Source organism: Tachypleus tridentatus, chromosome 7 (assembly GCF_004210375.1).
Source record: "Tachypleus tridentatus isolate NWPU-2018 chromosome 7, ASM421037v1, whole genome shotgun sequence".
NCBI lineage: Eukaryota > Metazoa > Arthropoda > Merostomata > Xiphosura > Limulidae > Tachypleus > Tachypleus tridentatus.
Window position 1 is genome coordinate 153,865,897 of NC_134831.1, and position 18,490 is coordinate 153,884,386.

General features: G+C 35.6%; 1 protein-coding gene across 3 annotated transcripts in view; it reads right to left on the minus strand.

Annotated features, from left to right (window-relative positions):
• The window catches only part of LOC143256939 (ras-responsive element-binding protein 1-like), a 38,118-nt gene extending 31,556 nt beyond the window's left edge, over positions 1–6,562 (minus strand). The window contains exon 1 of one of the 3 annotated variants that reach the window (XM_076514843.1): positions 6,452–6,562. In XM_076514843.1, coding sequence (XP_076370958.1) covers positions 6,452–6,521 — 70 coding nt within the window. In that variant the 5' untranslated portion in view covers positions 6,522–6,562. Of the gene's footprint in view, positions 1–1,491; positions 1,926–2,805; positions 2,940–6,451 lie in introns of those variants that run through there. The other 2 variants (XM_076514847.1, XM_076514848.1) reach the window with 2 other exon arrangements.
• Between the last annotated feature and the right edge of the window lie 11,928 nt (positions 6,563–18,490).

Below are 18,490 nucleotides of genomic sequence, written 5' to 3' on the forward strand. Positions count from 1 at the left end.
TTCTACCACAGGGCCAAGCTGCGCCTGGTTTCATTAACAGTCAAAATCAAAACAAACAAATAAAAACTTCTTTCAAAGTCAAAATGCAAAGCACGTTAAATAATCTATTTAAATTCACGCAATAGATGTATTTTGATTTTTGTTTACACTCCCGTTTATGTAAAATCATGTGTTGATAAGCCAGCTTGGACTTGCTGGAATTATGTCTAAGCATAATTAGATCATTCTTCATGACCTCAATATATACTGATTTTACTTCTTTTGTAAACGTTGTTAAAAATGTTTTCTAAGGGGAGATTATTTTGAAGCAACAAATGGGAAAGATTACTTCTACGAAAACAATAGGATGGCTTTTATTACAGTAAGTTCAGTTCTCGCCTCCTTTTTCTGTCGGAAGCCAAACAAACAAGTTAATGTGTTATTAAATGGCAAGCTGAAGCCCTCTATGAAAGACTGGCATTTCCCTCAAGTAAGACATGATGGAGCGGAAATACATGCTGTATCGAGTAACAACAACAGCCCAGGTAGAAACCGCCTACAAGCGCATGGAGTCAATATAACGTTGACTGTTTACTACTACTACTACCTAGAGACCTACAGGCAGACCTTGGTACCGTCGCTCGCTCACACGCACTCAGCTCTTTCCTTTGCTGGATCGCATCCCATCCGAGTCGCCTGCATGCTTGGGGCCAGGGGGAAGGGAGAGCAACAAGTGGCATGGCGACAGTGTGACTATGATGCTAGCATCCAACGACAGCTACACTGTTGCGATATTTAAGTTTACACACACGATACTGGTAGTTGGTCATTGTTCAAGATTTCACTATCCCTCAATGTTTCTCACAACAATGAAATATACTAGCAACAATTTTGAATAAATCACAGCGTTGAAACAAATATCCTTCATCGTCTTTATCTCTCAGTGATCTTGTTATCAGTCTGCCACTGTAAAAACTTCATACCGTTGTCTCGAAACTACGTGAAGATTACATACCACTGTCTCGAAACTGTTTGAAGACTGCATATCAGTGTGTCGAAACTGTGTCATACTTTATAAGAGTTTCGATACAATGTGAAAACTACATATCAGTGTGTCAAAACTGTCAAACGTTTTATAATACTGTCTCGATATAGTGTGACAACTACATAGCACTGTCTAGAAACTTCGTTAAGACTAGATAGCACTGTCTCGAAACTACGTGAAGATTACTGAGCACTGTCTCGAAACTACGTGAAGATTACAGAGCATTGTCTCGAAACAATGTGAAAACTACATATCACTGTCTCGAAACTATTTGTCGCTTCTACTTTCTTGTGATACAAGATGATCTTAAGATTACCAGTTCGTTCATACTTCCTCTAATAGTATTCTTACGAAGGAAGTAATGGGAGTGGTAAATAGAACATTAAGCACTCGTTTCTATATTTTCCACGAGAGACCAGGACGTGGTTGTATAGGTAGTTAGCATTAAAATATGTTGACTTACATACCTTCACCAATCAGAAGAGGAGTTCTTCTCGGTAAGGGTAGAATATAAAAAAATTACTATGTCGTCATTTCCTTTCTACTATCCCCAGTCTTATTTACATCAGCGAGAAACTACTACTTCCATTCTACGTGTTTTTAAAGCCAAGCAGCAAACTGAAAATAAGACCCTGTGGCAACCAACGAAGTGTCCCGGACGAGATGTCACGTGACTTGATACGGATGCTGGATTGCTCTTTCAACCTCCTGTTGCTAGGACTGCGAGCTACAGGGACAACATGCTTGATAGCACGGACGCTCGAGACACCGATCGGATAGACTGATACTGGGTTGCAAAGAAAGAAGATGTAACGAACGTCAGCGACCTTGTTAGCGGTTGATTTTTCACGAGAATCTCATTTTTCTTTCGCTGAGTGTTCAACCGTACCAGGCTGGGTTGTCGTCACCCTTTTCGCTTGGATGCCCTCACTTCAGGCAAATTAGACATGTCAGTACGTCACGCATCCCTGCTAAACGCAGTCGAAGTAAAATAACTAGGTTTTCTACATTTAAAGAAAAAAGGTGTGGAAGAAACTACCAGCACCAGCTGAGGCACCCAACGCAAGTCTGATAGACTCCTCGTGACACGTGCGAAAAATATCTTCTTACTGAGAGTGTCCATCAAAAAACAAAATCGACCACTAACAATATAAAACATATGTATACCCTGTACATAGGTATCTGCAAGGAGGTGTCTATTCCCCCTGGATTAATCTTGCCCCCTTCTAATATTTCTTGTGGATATCCATGATTATATATAAATTATCAAGAGATTTTGTTTGTTTGTCTGTTTTGAATTTCGCGCAAAGCTAGTCGAGGGCTATTTGCGCTAAATATAAAGAGATTTTCACAAGTAAGATGCATACAACACTACTGATTTTCTTGTAATTTGAGATCTGTACAATAATAGACGTGTAAGTAGCTTGAAAACTAGAGTTAACAATAAAGATAACTAGAAAACTTTAAAATGCTGCCGGATATGCTTATCTAATTATTCAAGGCATTATACTAAGAGTTCAGAACGTATTTTAAGTGCAAGTACGTAATGATAAATCCAATGAGGCAGCCAAAGTCGTTCAAGGTCCATGTCTATACAGAGGTAACCACGTTGTTATCAATCCCTCAACCAAATGAAACGTTGAGCCTCATCACGTGATAAGCAGAATGAGACCTTGGTTTAAAAGTTTAAAAGTAGTTCCCCCACTAGTAAAACTAACAATTTATAGAACAAATCGGTTTCAAACTTTAGTTAGTTAAAAACTTTTCTGAGTTTAACTTACTTGCAACATTTAAAGGGCGTCTTTGCTGTGTTTCGTTAGCTTGCTTCTTCTAGCGTGGGTCCCTTGCTGCTTATTACGTTTCACGGAAAACAGCGCACACCTTACAGGATGCCCGTCATCCCTCACGGGCCTGTCCATTTCGCAACCACCTGTAGGGAGGATTGAAGAGGAAGTTCCACGAAGGAGGGGCGCGTGTATACCAGAGAGGTAAATAGGTTATGCTAGAAAGATGCAAGTGTTCCCTGAAAAGACATATCATTACACAGAAAAAAGTCATGAGTAGCAATTATACGCAGCAATTCAATGTCATGATCTTTTTCTTTTAATTTATGTTCTTTAAACTCCAGCAAAGATTCTTCTGGGTGATACAGAAGTGCATGGCCAGGTGGTTAAGGCACTCGACTCGTAATCTGAGGGTCGCGAGCTCGAATCCCTGCCACAACAGACATGTTCGCCCTTTTGATCGTGGAGGCGTTATGATGTGTCAGTCAATCCCACTATTCGATAGTAAAAGAGTAGCCTAACCGTTGGCGTTAGATGGTGATGACTACCCGTCTTCCCTTTAGTTTACACTACTAAATTAGAGACGGCTAGCGCAGATAACCCTCGTGTAGCTTTGTGCGAAATTCTAAACACAAACAAACCAAAGATGATATAGAAGTGACTCAGAATACTAGATTAACGCCCACTTCAAATTTGTCCGACTATTTAATTATGATCTTATTACCATAAACCTAAAAATATGTTAACTGTTATGGAAAAAAGACTTTATTTTCAATCTGATGTCTGGATATCAGAATACTTGTTTTGCCCCCCGTTGATACAGCAATAAGTCTTCGGATTTACAACGCTGAAGTCAGTGGGTTTCGATTATCCTTGGTGGACCATGAGATAGCACGATGGGGGATATACTATACGTAAAAACACACAATACTTGTTTTTAAAGCATTAAGGAAAACAAGTGCAATTTATGTTTAAGAAAAACCTATGTCTCATCTTTGACCCACGACCTTCAGAAGCTAATCAGGTCCGGATCTGTATGTAGTAACTGTTTCGTAAGTTTAATCAAAATCCATTCATTCATATTCTGTTCGCAAGATCAGGACTGGTGGACAGATTGAGGTAAACCAGTAATTCCAGCTCTTACTGACAGTAGGGACATACAAAACTGTTCTGTTTTTATTATCTCGTTATTAGACTGTTTTACTTAGTTCAGTTATCATCGTTTTAACACTATATTTGCTTGTTGTAAGGCGCAAACCTGCACAGTGGGATTATCCCCGTTACGTTCACCGTAGGAATAAAACCTGAAAATTTAGTGACATAATCACTCAGGCTTACCCATAAGCCATCGAGGATCAATTTTATAACAGAAAAATTGTTTTGAATCGCAAGTCGGAAACCTTAAGTGATAAAGATTGGAAACGGCTTGAATGGGTAACGAAACTGTATTAGAAAATGAAACTGACAAAAAAAAAGTTGAAATACGAATGCAGTTTCATATTAAGTTCGATTCTCCTCGGTGGGCTCGGCAGATAGCCCGATGTGGCTTTACTATAAGAAAACAAACACACGTATTAAGTTCAAAGGTTTCTTATTTCTTATGCCGATTATATATATACAACCATGAAATATTATCGAGAAAAACTAATAAAAAATTCATAAATTCTTCATTCTCTCCATACGCATGTGCAGCGAAATCAACAACTATCCAATCTCAACAAATAATTTCAATATTCTTGCTTTAAGCTCGTTGAAAAACGAACTTGTAATCAAAGACGGTTAAGCAATTTCAAATAAAGACCCACTTTTAAATAATAACTTAATTTCCTTCCAGTTAACTTATAATTTTCTGTTCCATCCAACCGTCAGCGTAAATAGTCATACAGCTACTTGTGCTAAATAATAGATCTTAATTTACATTTATTTGTGGCAGTTGATATTTCTATCTTTTACGCCATGCGTTGAATGTGCTTCACTTTATCTCAATGATGATGAAACGTGTAAATTCCGAAACATCACATTAAAGAATGCTTCTTGTTATGTTGTTGTTGTTTTGAATTAAGCACAAAGCTACACAATAGGCTATCTGTGCTCTGCCCACCACGGGTATCGAAACCCGGTTTTTAACGTTGTAAGTTCACAGACATACCGCTAAGTCACTGGGGGGCTTCTTGTTATAGCAGGGGCGTTTTTGTACTTGTCTTTCTTTACACTTTAGACTTTACCTCTTATGTACATGCATACATACGAATATATGTATTAAACGATTAAAGGTTTCATGAAAATAAGAGTAAATATATTTCGAATGAAAACAAGAGATTAGGAAATGTATACTCAGAACTTTCTGGTAATTAAATATAACCGGAAATCAGAATCAGTCTAACAAAAGAACGCTTGAGCCTACGCAGCGAAGGATGAAGACACAAACGGTTGTATACAGTGTTGCAGCGAGGCAGAAAAAACGACTATGTAAGATGCAAGAAGCACATGGAAGGCAGTAAAAGACACCACACCCAGAGGGCAGCCAACACATCACCTTGGTATACGCGTCACCTAGGAGATGGGCTGAGTCACTCTCCCGCATCTCGCGCTCCGCTCACCTGCACGTGACGTTCCACGCAGCTTCACAGATCCTTGGCGAACAAAGACCCTGCTTGCTCAGAACGTAGGTGTTTGTAAAAACCAACCTGTTACTGGTCATGACGTCCAAGTACACGTCAACGTTTTCTGCCGTTTAATTCTACGCTGAATCATTTATCATACAAAAACACGTATATTATTCTAAATAATATACGTTCTACAATGATTTGTCACTTCAGATATTTGCAAAAAGCAAATTGATCTACAGAATGTAAAAAAATAATAATTTGCGTACGTGCTGTTATTTTGAATTAAGCATAAAGCTACACAACAAAGAGTTCTTCCCACCACGGGTATCGAAACCCGGTTTTTACCGTTGTAAGTCCTCAGATGTGCCACTTTGCCAATGGGGAGCGCATACGTAATTTCTGTTAACTTTTCAATAAATCTTGTCTGAACTTTAGTGAATAACGTCTACCTTAAAAATGTAAACTAAACGTGATCGTAAAATAAAAATAACCAAACAAAACCAGTTCAATAAGTTTCATAATGTAAAGATTGAAATAAAAAAAGAGTTATTCTTGTTTAATTTTTCGCTGTCAATAACTAAATACAACGCGATGTTTAAACAGCAAAATTCTTGTTTCTTTATGGTTTGTTGTCGAAATTCTTACCTCAGGAAAACTTTATTATCTATCACATACGATTTTCAGCCTTAGTACAGTTACACGAAAGAAGCTTGCATGTCCACTTATATTTCCATTAGTCAAGGAAAGTTTACAGTAAGTGAAAGAAAATCATTATGAGAGATTGTGAACTTTTGTTTGTTAATGGAATAATACAAATACGCTTTAACAAAATGCTGAATATTAAATAAGAACACATAATATACCCAAGACTGTAATTAAAGGGTTAAGATAATAGATACAATTTCTAATGTTTATTTTAACTTACACATCTACGAAGTCTTAAGACTATTTTAATCTTTCCGATAAAATTCGTGTATTTGATGTATTTTGCTTCACAATCGAGTTATCTTCCAGAATAATGCAATAGTGCTTACCTATGTCAGCAGCTAGTCGCTTTGCCCCATCTCGAGATATTTGGCTGTTCGCCTCCGGCCAAGTAACCATCACACGCAACCTACGAACCCTTCTGCACGAGGGCAACGAACCGTGGTCTCCCCTCCAAATTCAGAATGTCTATTGGTCAGTATATCCTATTTCTTATAATGGCATGCCATTACGGTTATCAGAGGCTTTCAAGCATGGACTTGTGATAAATATAGAAGTCGTTTCTACCCTCCTTCCTCCCTACTAGGATTTCCTCTATCTAAATCTACTACGTTAGTCCGATATCTTACTTTAACTGTATGTAGATCACACTTTTTGTATCATAGAATTAACGCCATCGGTTTACATTAACATGCCACAACCTCCCTTACCCCCTTTTACATTTACATTTCAAGACTAAGGCTTATTTCCATATTTTACTGATCAACTGAAAGTAACTGCTCGACAATAACTTAGATTACGCCACGTATAACTAAAACCACTGACGTAGATTCCTCAATCACTGAAAGTGTGTTTGTAATTAAACATAAAGCTACACACATTTGGTCTCAGTGCTTTGCCCACTGCAGGTATCGAAACCCGGTTTCTAACTTTGTAAGCCCGTAAACATGCCGCTGAGCCACTGGGAGCTGTTATAACACACAATGAAGCTAAATTACATAACTAGATACATAATTTATATTCAAGTTTACTTTTTATAACTATTATTCCTAATAAATCTCGAATTCTTAAAAAAGAGTCGATCTCCCAGTTAAGACGGTAACGTGTCATAGGGAATTAAACACTGAACCCAAGAGTAATAAATCAATATTGGTTTTCAATTATTGGGTAAAACTGGCTTACATTGAACTGTTTGAAAAAATATACTAATAAAGGTTTAACAAGTAGTACTGACAGATTATAATAATTTGATTAGATTGACTTAGCTAAAAATACTCTATTGGATATGAAATAGTACTTAAAATAGTGGGAGCAAATGATGAAATATCAAGATATAGCTAAGGGTCCTTAGTGCAATGTTATAAATATCGACCTATCTTAGAAATCTTACATAATTATAGCTTTCTAAAATACACATTATTAAGGTTAATCTTTAATAAGACTTAATCATCAAGTTGTGAGAATGAAAAATAACCAAATGTTTGGAAGACCTAATGTTTACAGGCCTAACATAAAAAAGTGATAAAAGGTTTCTTAGAAGTAAAATCTTACCACTGGTTCTATAGCTGTATTCTTTCTAAGATGAAAACAAGTTTTTTTTAAAGTATTTTCAAATCTTGTGTTAATATAGCTTATGCTGTTTAATCTTAGACTAAAATCAGAGGCGTCGGAACCGGGGTTATTGCAGAATCCCCACTTTTACATAGTTAACTAATAAGTGATATTTTTATATTATTTTTCTGAGAGTATGTTCCTAGAGTTTCCTAGGTTAAGCTGCTTTTGGCAACTTTTTACATTTGCAATCTCTTTGTAAAATTTGCATGTCTAGCCAAGCACCCCTACTTCGCACCTTTTTCCTTCGTCATTGAAAAAAATCAGTTATTAGAATTAAATTAAAAATAATTGTCTTAACTACTGTTTACAATTGTAAAATATGCACATAATGAAATTTCAACAAAACCTCAGAAGGTAGATTTTAGTATTACGCCGATTGCATAAAAGTGCTCTTCATAAATAAGGTTTTAGTTAATAATGTTAAGTAAATGGGTTATGTTTAGTTGAATATTTCAAACGTTTACTAGATAGTTAAAATAAAGGTTCCTGATATTAATATTTGAGAAGGTTGTGCAAAGAATTATGAAAAGAAAAGGAAAACAAAATTGTAATAAGTAACATTCCCATGGGTACAAAGTATTTATTTATCTAATTCTCACCAGTTCATGCCTTTTTATATTATTAATAAGAAAACATGTTACTCACAGCTCGATTCATCGAATTTAATTATACATTTAGTCACAAAATGATTAGTACGATCTATAATTACATAACATATTCAGTCAGATACAGTATGATTGGTACAGCCCATAATTCTGGTATTTCACAGGTTGCTGCAACTATTTATTTAGGTACAGAATTACTGGTACCACCTACAACCCCTTTGCTAGTACATCGGTAAGCCTATGGATTTATAACGCTAAAATCAGCGGTTCGATTCCCCTCGGTGGGCTCAGTAGATAGCCCGATGTTGCTTTGCTATAAGAAAAACACACCAGCACCCACCTATAATTCTGGTATTTTACAGGCTATTCTAACTACGTGTTCAGAGGCTCATAAAATCAATGAAATATCGCTCATGTACAGATTTTTGGGAAACATGCTCACAACTTGATATTTTCGACCAACGACATCAGTTGTCTTTAAGTTTATAGTCAGGCTTTTGTAATTATTTTACTTTCATCATGTTTAATGATTGACATTCCTTTACATGTAATGCTGTATGACTGCTGTACGTATAGAGAAATGTTGGTGTATTTTTTTTTATAACACCCTCAATTAAAAGGTTAACCCCCTACTTTAAACCTTGCTTACTGGGAATACTCCATGAATGAAATTGAAAAGGTTTCATTTTATTATACATATGTTTCTCATTTGTGTATTTCTTATTTTCTATTGACTCATTGATGACTCTTTAATTTGTTTCAATATGCCATTTAACAATGTTATAATATCCTACCATGATTCGATGGCACAAATTGAAATTTATTCACATTGTGTATAGCGCCAAGACATTTTGCAGTCGCCAACAACAGAGCGCGCTTTCAGACTCATGAGAAAAGAAGATTTAGTTGAACACTACCACCTGCCTTTACAGCCCACATACAAGTATCCGTCCACATCACTTCCCCACGTCAAGAGGAGAATGGAAACAAAGAGACCCGTAGGCAACAAGATTGCTACCGGACCACGGGGAGAGAAGGAACGTAGGTTCTCCTACGTACCCACTGCCTTAGGCAGCCCCAAGTATTATTGTTAGTCCAAACAAGCTGCCAGTTACCGTCACTAACACGTATGCAGAGAAGAGAGGGGAACTAGGTCTAGATAGTTAAACATTAAAAGTTATCGCATCATTGTATAAAAATTACTCTTAAACAAGAACATTTCTTTCCTTTGTTCTTTTATAATTTGAACTAAAAATATGATATACTTGCAAAATATTTTAACTTTTTTCGTTTTTCATCACACCCCAGAACTGGCCACTCTTCACCATAGATTTATCCATAAAAATTCAAATACTACAATGAAAGATAGAGTTTAAATTCTTCTCATTTCTAACAATTAGCCAGAAAGCTAATACAATCCTTTTTAGCTCACTCATTGTCCATGTTGTCCAGATAAAAACCATCGCTTTACCTTTTGAATTCACTTTTAACGAAGTGTTATATATTTTGTTCTCATGCTTTTTCCGTTCGTGATCGAATAGATGATAAGATATAAGAACTTCTTTCCTAACATATATAGTGTGGTGGTTAATGTGCTGGACTCGTAATGCGAGGGTCACGGGTTCAAATCTCTCTTACACCAAACATTGTCGCATTTTAGCCGTTGGTCAAGAGTTGGTGGTGGGGTGTGATGACTCGCTACCTTCCCTCTAGTCTTACATTTCAAAATTAGGGACGCGTAGTGCAGTAGTCCTCGTGTAGCTTTTCGCGAAATTAAAAACAAAACAAAACAGACGAACTTAAGATATACCTCTATATTTATTTGTTGGTCAGAGCTCTTCAATTTACGCAGAAAAATCGCAATGAATAAAGTATATGAAATTTTCTCGCACATAACTAATAACACAAGTCTGCGATGGTTTTATTGTCTTGAAAGTTTCATATGTTCCACAGTGATTCCTATATGCTGAATCCGAAAACGATGCGAGTTTTTCTCCATCGCGTACAGTTTTTGTTTTTTCACAAAACGCCATATGTACTTTTACACATATGGCAACAATAAGTTGTATTAAATACCCCAAACATATTCTGTTATATTTATATTCTATTTTTGTTGGACCTCCAATTAGAAAATTTACTTTAGATGAACAGTTCGGGGCCCGGCATGGCCAAGCGTGTTAATCCGAGGGTCGCGGATTCGAATCCTGGTCGCACCAAACATGCTCGCCCTCCCAGCCGTGGGGGCGTTATAATGTACAATCAATCCCACTATTCGTTGGTAAAAGAGTAGCCCAAGTGTTGGCGGTGGGTCGTGATGGCTAACTCCCTTTCCTCTAGTTTTACACTGCTAAATTAGGGACAGATAGCCTTCGAGTAGCTTTGCGCGAAGTTCAAACCAAACAGTTCAGTGACAAGTAACGCCTGTTTTTATGGAGAAACATAACGGAAGTTCCCAGCAGTTTTATGGTTTTTTTTTTAGTAACTTTATGTATATACGATACTTTACAGCCAATTGATTGCTACTACTTGAAAGGATAGTACAGAATGATATTTATCAAAACAAATATCAGGTCATCCCTTAAGTAATGTCCGATTTTACGTTCAGAAAAAGAGAAGGGATTTCAGACGCTACATTACTGTTATTTAATCAATAATGTACGTTTCATTATTATCAATTACTTCCTGCCAAGCATTCACAAGCTTCTGAATGCCTCTTCTATAAAATTCTTGGGATTTGGAGCAAAAGAATGAAGAGATGGTAGTTTAGACATCTTCACATGTTTCAGGCTCTTTTCCACCAAGATAGGTTTGCAAACTGCGGAATAGATGATAATCAGATGGAGCAAGGTCTGGAGAATAAGGAGGATGTGGAAGTTTTCCCAGTCTAGCTCTTCAATCTTTGCATATGCTATCCTTATTGTATGGGGCCGTGCATTATCCTGATGTGAGACAACACCTTTACAACTGATCAAAGCAGGCCTCTTTTCTTTCAGTGCAACATTCAAGCACTCTAACAGTTGTCAATAGAAGTCTGATGTAATCGTTACATTGAGTGGCAGCAACTCAAAGTGGATCACACCAACAATATCCCACCAAACGCTTAACAAGACTTTCCTAGGGTGGAGGTCTATTTTGGGTTGTACTTTAGCCAGTGTAGCTGCACTGAGCCATTGTCTGAGACTCTTAATATTTTTATAAAATATCCATTTTTCATTTCCAGTTACTAACCTGTCCAAAAAAGGTGAGTTACATTCACGAGAGTGCAGAGAAGTGCAAATGTTCACTCTTGTTCTTAGGTTGGCTTCTGTCAAATCATGGGAAACCCATCTTCCAAGTTTTAGCACATTTTCAAGCTATTGCTGATGATGGTGAACTGTTGAATGGGTTGAATTAAGCTTTTGTGTTAGTTTTTCAACTGTTACAGCACAATCTCCATCAAGTGCAGCCAGCATTAAGTCATCATTAAACTCAACAGTATGACCTAAACGTGACGCATCACTTAAGCTGTAATCACCTGATCTGAACTCCTAAAACCACCTTCGACATTTTTTTTCATTGAGAGACTCCGCACCATAAACACCTTGAATGTTTCGTGTAGTTTCTGCTGCACTCTTGCTTTTTTTAAACTCGTGAAGCATTATATGCGTAATATGCACCTCAGACACATCCATCTTCATAAGGGTTATATTTGATTACTGATCTGAAAAGGTGGAGTTGAGTTAGTTTATTTTATTTGTCTGAACATTTTTATACACGTCCTACTACATATTTTAGTCATTAAAGCTTTCTACAAAGACAGAAATGATGATGCACTTTCTGTATTAAATTTTCGAACATTACTTATGAGATGATTTGATATATTCGCCTATAAGTAGCATCTGGGCTGGCTTCAGGCAAGAATATAACCCATAGCGTTTCCAACAGAAGATCAACTATTGATAATTTCTAGGGGAAGAATTTCATTTCATAAAACAAATGAATTGTTCATTTCCTGATTTACATTTAAATTTAATATGTATGAAACGATAAAATACCTTTTCTTCCTTTTTCTCATGTTTATATCTTACAAAAAGGAAGAAACTTAAAATATCTTGCAGTAATGTATACATCCGTAGTTCCGATAATTTCATGATGTAGTTAGGTTTATAAATGGCGTTATTAAATTATATTCTGCAAGCGTGTAAATAATCTGGTGACGAAATAATAGCTTGTTAGTGCTAATATTTACATATATTTTGAAATGGACGGGCCTTAAGAACTTTTGAAATAACCCTTTTAGTCCAATTACAATAAACCAATGCTTTCACCATCTCAGAACAAATCAGATTAATCTCTCATTAGCGAATGAAGATATTACGTCTCTATGATTTTCTTCAATGTATACTTTCAGAAACGGTGTGAATGTTCTTGTGATTAGAGATTTAATTAACTAACCTTTTGTTCTTTTTGTTTATATACCTAAATAACTGAGTGTGTGCTACTATTATTACTTGTAATTAAATATTGTTCTAATTATTAAATACCATGAGTGCAAACGTCCAATGATATTTCTTACATTAAGCTAAACTAGTAAAATGACGTCACTTCATTTTATTAACTTATTTTGAATAATACCTTTACAGATTAATTCAGCCAGAAAATTGAGCTTTATTACACAATAAATAAAAATAAATAAATATTAGACAAGGATAGGACAATGACATCGTTTGATATTGGGGTTGACTACATTTTCATTCCATGTGACTTTATTAGATCGACATTCCCCTTCGTTTATTTGTATAAATAAACTAGATCATGATATTTTTAAGGTGATTCCTCAAGATCTTATGCTTACTTTACCAGGTAATGCACAAAAACAAGAATCTTTCCAATGTTCATCATAGAAAGCACCCTTCCAGTAGCAGGATGCTTGTCCAGTTGGAGTATGGAAGTAGATGCTCCTCCAGTAGGAGCATTGTTAACAAAGATTTATTTTTTATTCGGGCAAATATTTAAATAAATCTGTCATGATAGTCTGTTAGAAACCCACTTGAAGTTAAAATATATCTCAGAACGGCTGGTATGGGTGTTAACACTTTTATTAATAAAGCTTGTTCGTTTGTTTGTTTTTGAATTTCGCGCAAAGCTACTCGAGGGCTATCTGCGCTAGCCGTCCCTAATTTAACAGTGTAAGACTAAAGGGAAGGCAGCTAGTCATCACTACCCACCACCAACTCTTGGGCTACTCTTTTACCAACGAATAGTGGGATTGGCTGTAATATTATAACGCTCCCACGGCTGAAAGGGCGAACATGTCTGGTGTGATGGGGAGTCGAGCGCCTTGACCACTTGGCCATACCGGGCCGTCTAGAGAAGTATAAAACCAAAAAAATAATAATTTATTGGAGAATTTCCAGCTTATCAAGACAGCAAACGCTTAAGTGCTGAATGGTGTTTACTCTAAGTAATGGTATGAAGACTTTACTTAACATAGAAGTTGTCCATATTCATTTTGCATCTGAACATAGCACTTGCGCAGTAGCAACGCCTACTCTGACACTACAGAAAACAAGCTCTACTTATAACAAAGCTTATTCGTATTAATGTTACTTCACAGTCATATTAATGAAAGTGAATAAAATATGTGTCATACTGAACATACGTAAGGTAAATCTTACCTACTATTAAATATACACTTACCTAACTTTAATTAAAATTATTCTTAACCTTATAATTACATACTTCTTAAAGAATAATTAATCCGCATCTCTTGTTTTACACAGCTTGATAAGACTTGCCTGTTATAAATGTTCTACCACGCACGTTGTAGATTGTTGTTAGGGATAAAGAATGTCAAGGCAAACAGTAGAAAGAAAGTTTCCTTCACATCCTTATTTTGCTTTGAATTTTCATCACATACAATTCAGGGACAAAAAAGTGACCTGTGTCAAGCAACAAACACGCCACAGAATTGTTTTTCACATGGTCGTCTCAAACCGTAGAAGTAGCTTCAGTTTCGCGTCGCAACGTTGATTGGCCAGATAAAAAAAGCCGTTTAGCAACTGACAGGGAAAGAATATAATAAATAGAAAACCTGTGTGTATAAACAATGTTTATCATCTAATTATAAACCACTTTTCTACATGTGATATTGCAGTTTACTCTTCCCCCACTCCCACTTGTCTTCAATGTCGCATTTCTAGCTTTAACTGTTTTGAAAACGTTCACAATAAATTAAAAAAAAAGGATCTGTTTGAAACCTTTAAATGCATGGTTTGTTTATCTGTTTGTTGTAAAGTTCAAAGCTACACACTTCGCTATTAGTACTCTGCCCACCGCGGGTATCAAAAATCTGATTTTTAGCATTGTAAACCTTGTAAAACTTACCGCTAAGTTGCTGAGAGGAATCAGTGCATGGTTAAAAAAAATAATTAATTTTAAAGTCACTTCGTATAAGTTTCTGTTGTAATGCATATGAATATAAAATTTACTTTTTAGTAGATACAGCACACGAATTGAGAGCAGATAGAGTGTATAATCCAGATAAAGCTGATGTTTAGTTCGGGTGTGAGACAGTTCTGATTTATGTTTACATTTCCTAACGTTATAATCAACGTCATGTTGATCCTTAGAAAAAAACAAAAAACTACTGAACTTGTGTATTAAATATGAGTACTAAAAATTGCGTATACACTATACGCTAGGGTAAGATAACGTATAAAACGACATTATAGTACAAACAAAGGCTTGGCACTACTGTGGCTAACAATCAACATCACATCCTGAATTAATCTAAAATAGAATATTTAACTTTTGAAAGTTGTTACTAATACCGTTAAATAGAATTTTGAAAAGTGGGAATGGTTTCTAATATTTTATTAGAAGTAATAAACTGTACACTTGAAGAAGCATTCTGTTCATCTAATTTAAAGGTTATTAGTTATTAGGTTATAATTTAAATAATGACTGAGATAATAATTTTAAAAATTTGGATGTAGAAAATGGTTGACTCAGTGCAAGATGACGGTATTTCTGAGGATCGACCGACGTGTTTTTCTGGTTTGTTTTCTTTTTTTGAATTTCGCGCAAAGCTATACGAGGGCTATATCCGCTAGTTTCATAATTTAGCAGTGTAAGACTAGAGGGAAAGCAGCTAGTCATCACCACCCACCGGCAACTCTTGGGCTATTCTTTTACCAACGAATAGTGGGATTGACCGTCACATTATAATGTCCCCACGGCTGAAAGGGCTAACATGTTTAGTGTGACGGGCTTATGTAATACACATCGAAAAATCGTTTCCATAAACTATACAGGTTCCTGTTACAGCATTTTTAGTGACACAGCCAATCACACCTGTTTGAAAGTTCGTACAGTAATTAGTAACTGAAAGAGACAAGAAGAAATCCATAATAGCTCGTCACTTGAAATTATTTTAGGCAGGATTAAAGTAAATTAATTTATAAGACCTTTGTTTTCCTCTTTATTACTACATTTTATGTGCACCAGCAATACCACGCGAGGGGCGCGCGCATACCCTATTTAATTTTATTGCTCATCGGGACCTCTACCAGCATACCTTCAAACTGAACTTCTTACAGGCAGGATTAGAATAATATATTTCATGAAACCTTGAGCGTGGTAAAATACGTCAATCGAAAGGAGTTGATCTCCAGTGTTCAAAACTAAATTAGTTCTCAAATCGATCAATAGATGACGGATTTATGATATAAAAGAACGTGGAAACACAAAACACCAAAAACTCTGAGCCGTTCTATGAGCTGCGACTTAAAATCCCACAATCAGACAAGTAGAATATACAAGTTATGAAACATGGCTCATCGAAATTTAACCCTTCTACAGATATTCGTTCTGATCAATTCTTAAGAACTTTATTTGATTAGAGTCGCCGTCGTAGTTATACACTTTCCAGGATCAATTGATTAAAAATTATAATATTTGAAAGCCATATCCATGAAATTGTATTATCAGATCAGTGTGAAATAATAATCCACAGAATTGTGTTGTCAGATCAGTGTGAATTAAAGATATAATATAAAAGCAAGCATAATGATAATACAAGAAAAACGACTAATGTTAACCATAAGTCTCAAACTTTAAAATGAGTATTGCTCATTCTTGTTGTAACTAATTGTTGTATTTGAGTCAGTCAGACCTAAGCCGTTTGAAGGCTAACAGGAAATGACATCTACACTATGTGCACGTGACATTAGGCACATATAATACGAACTCAAATTTGTGAAAAATGTCCAATGAAACATCGCATATAGCACAGTTAAGTATCCCAGCAGTCTATACATCACAATTTTGTGAAACATTTATTGGTGCTCAAATATTCCAAAACATATATAGTTTAGACTAAAATGTTACGAGAAAAATCTCAAAGTTCGTAGGCTTGACTTTGAATGATGATATTTCTGAAAAGTATTAGTTGACCACTAAAAATTAAAACGTATCTGTCATTTGATAATTTACGGCTGAAAGAGTGAGCATGTTTAGTATCCATCAAAGCAGTATCAGTCAACTAAATTCACTTCCTAAACTCAATACGAAAGAAAATATACTCACTACGGTTTGTTTGTTTTGATTTCGAAAAGCTAAACCCGCGAGCCCTCGGATTTTACCAACGAACAGTGGGATTGACCGAGTTGAAAGAGTGAGCATGTTTAGTGCGAGGGGGATTCAAACCCGCGACCCTCGGATTACGAGTTGAACGCCTTAACACACTTGGCCATGCCGGGCCCACTCACTACGGTAAAAAACATCAAGGCGTTTACTTCTTTACAAATACTGTAATTTCAGTAGAACAAATAAAGTGAGTTGTACTTGCAACAAAGTTGGGATGTGTTTATTAGGCTATATTACGATCATCTAATTGTAATTTCAATCAGTCAAAAAGTAACTAATTAATAATTAGAATTAGGAGCTTATATAAGCTATTAACCATAACTAGGATTGGTATCCGATCGCTACATATCATCTATAACGTTGAAATGTTTGAGAAATTTTAAAAAATTAGAAACATTCAACTGCAATCAGTTTAACATCATCTATAACATCGAAATGTTTGAGAAATTTTAAAAAATTAGAAACATTCAACTGCAAGTCAGCCCCAGAGCAACTTGAAAGGTTATTAATATTAGGCTAATAATTTTGTATTTAAATGAAATTGCCATTTAAATCCATTAATGAATGGATTAACGAGATTCCCACTGTCCCTATCTACTATGTAGTGAAACCACAGCCAGGGGAACGGGCTTGGAGAAATCAGGACTAGAAACGTCTTTTCGTAGGAGTGTTAAAATAAATAAACCTTTCGCCTTTTTCATAAATGCAGATAGCAGAGCGTAATTTCACACGAATTTAAAGTTAATTACCTACAAAGACTTTATGATACCAGAGACTAACTTCAAAATATAATTAATAAAGGATTAACTACCATCGTATACACAAACAGGATAACATTGGCGGTTTCTATTTAGAGTTAAATACTACAGCAGACGACATAAAAAACTATCAAGAGACTCACTAGTTTTTAAATTTCACACAAAAATACTCTTTCTAAAGAAAATATATTATTATCTGTTCTCAACAATTAAGAGGTCTACTACAGACTCACTTAAATATGTAATACGAATCTTAAGTAAATAACAATTAACATAAAAAAACAACTGTACTAAGTAAAGAATTTTGTTTGCCCTAACACTAACAATTGCTAATTACAGCCCCTCAGTGTCTTCAGATTTATAACACTATAAACCTGATTTTGGTAACAGTGGTGGACAGCTAGCCCATTGTGTGGATTCGTGATTAATTACAAAAAACATAATTATAATCCCAGAAATTACAAGTAACGGTCTATTTAAAGAAGGAAGAGAAGAATTTATTGTCCAAATAAAGTCATCAGTGCAGAAAGGCATCAAATCAAAACCCTATTTTAACAAAACAAAACCTGGAATAAAAATAAAGAATTGACCCTAAGAGATAGTGGAAGATTGACCCTAGAGATGACCAAGTATAATCTAACATCTAAGACAATAATGAAAATTCACTATCCAAGAAAAAAATAAAAAAGAACTTAAAGAAAACAGCAACATTCCAACAGTGCACCTCTCCACATATCTACAGTAAAAATAAAATTTAAAGCTG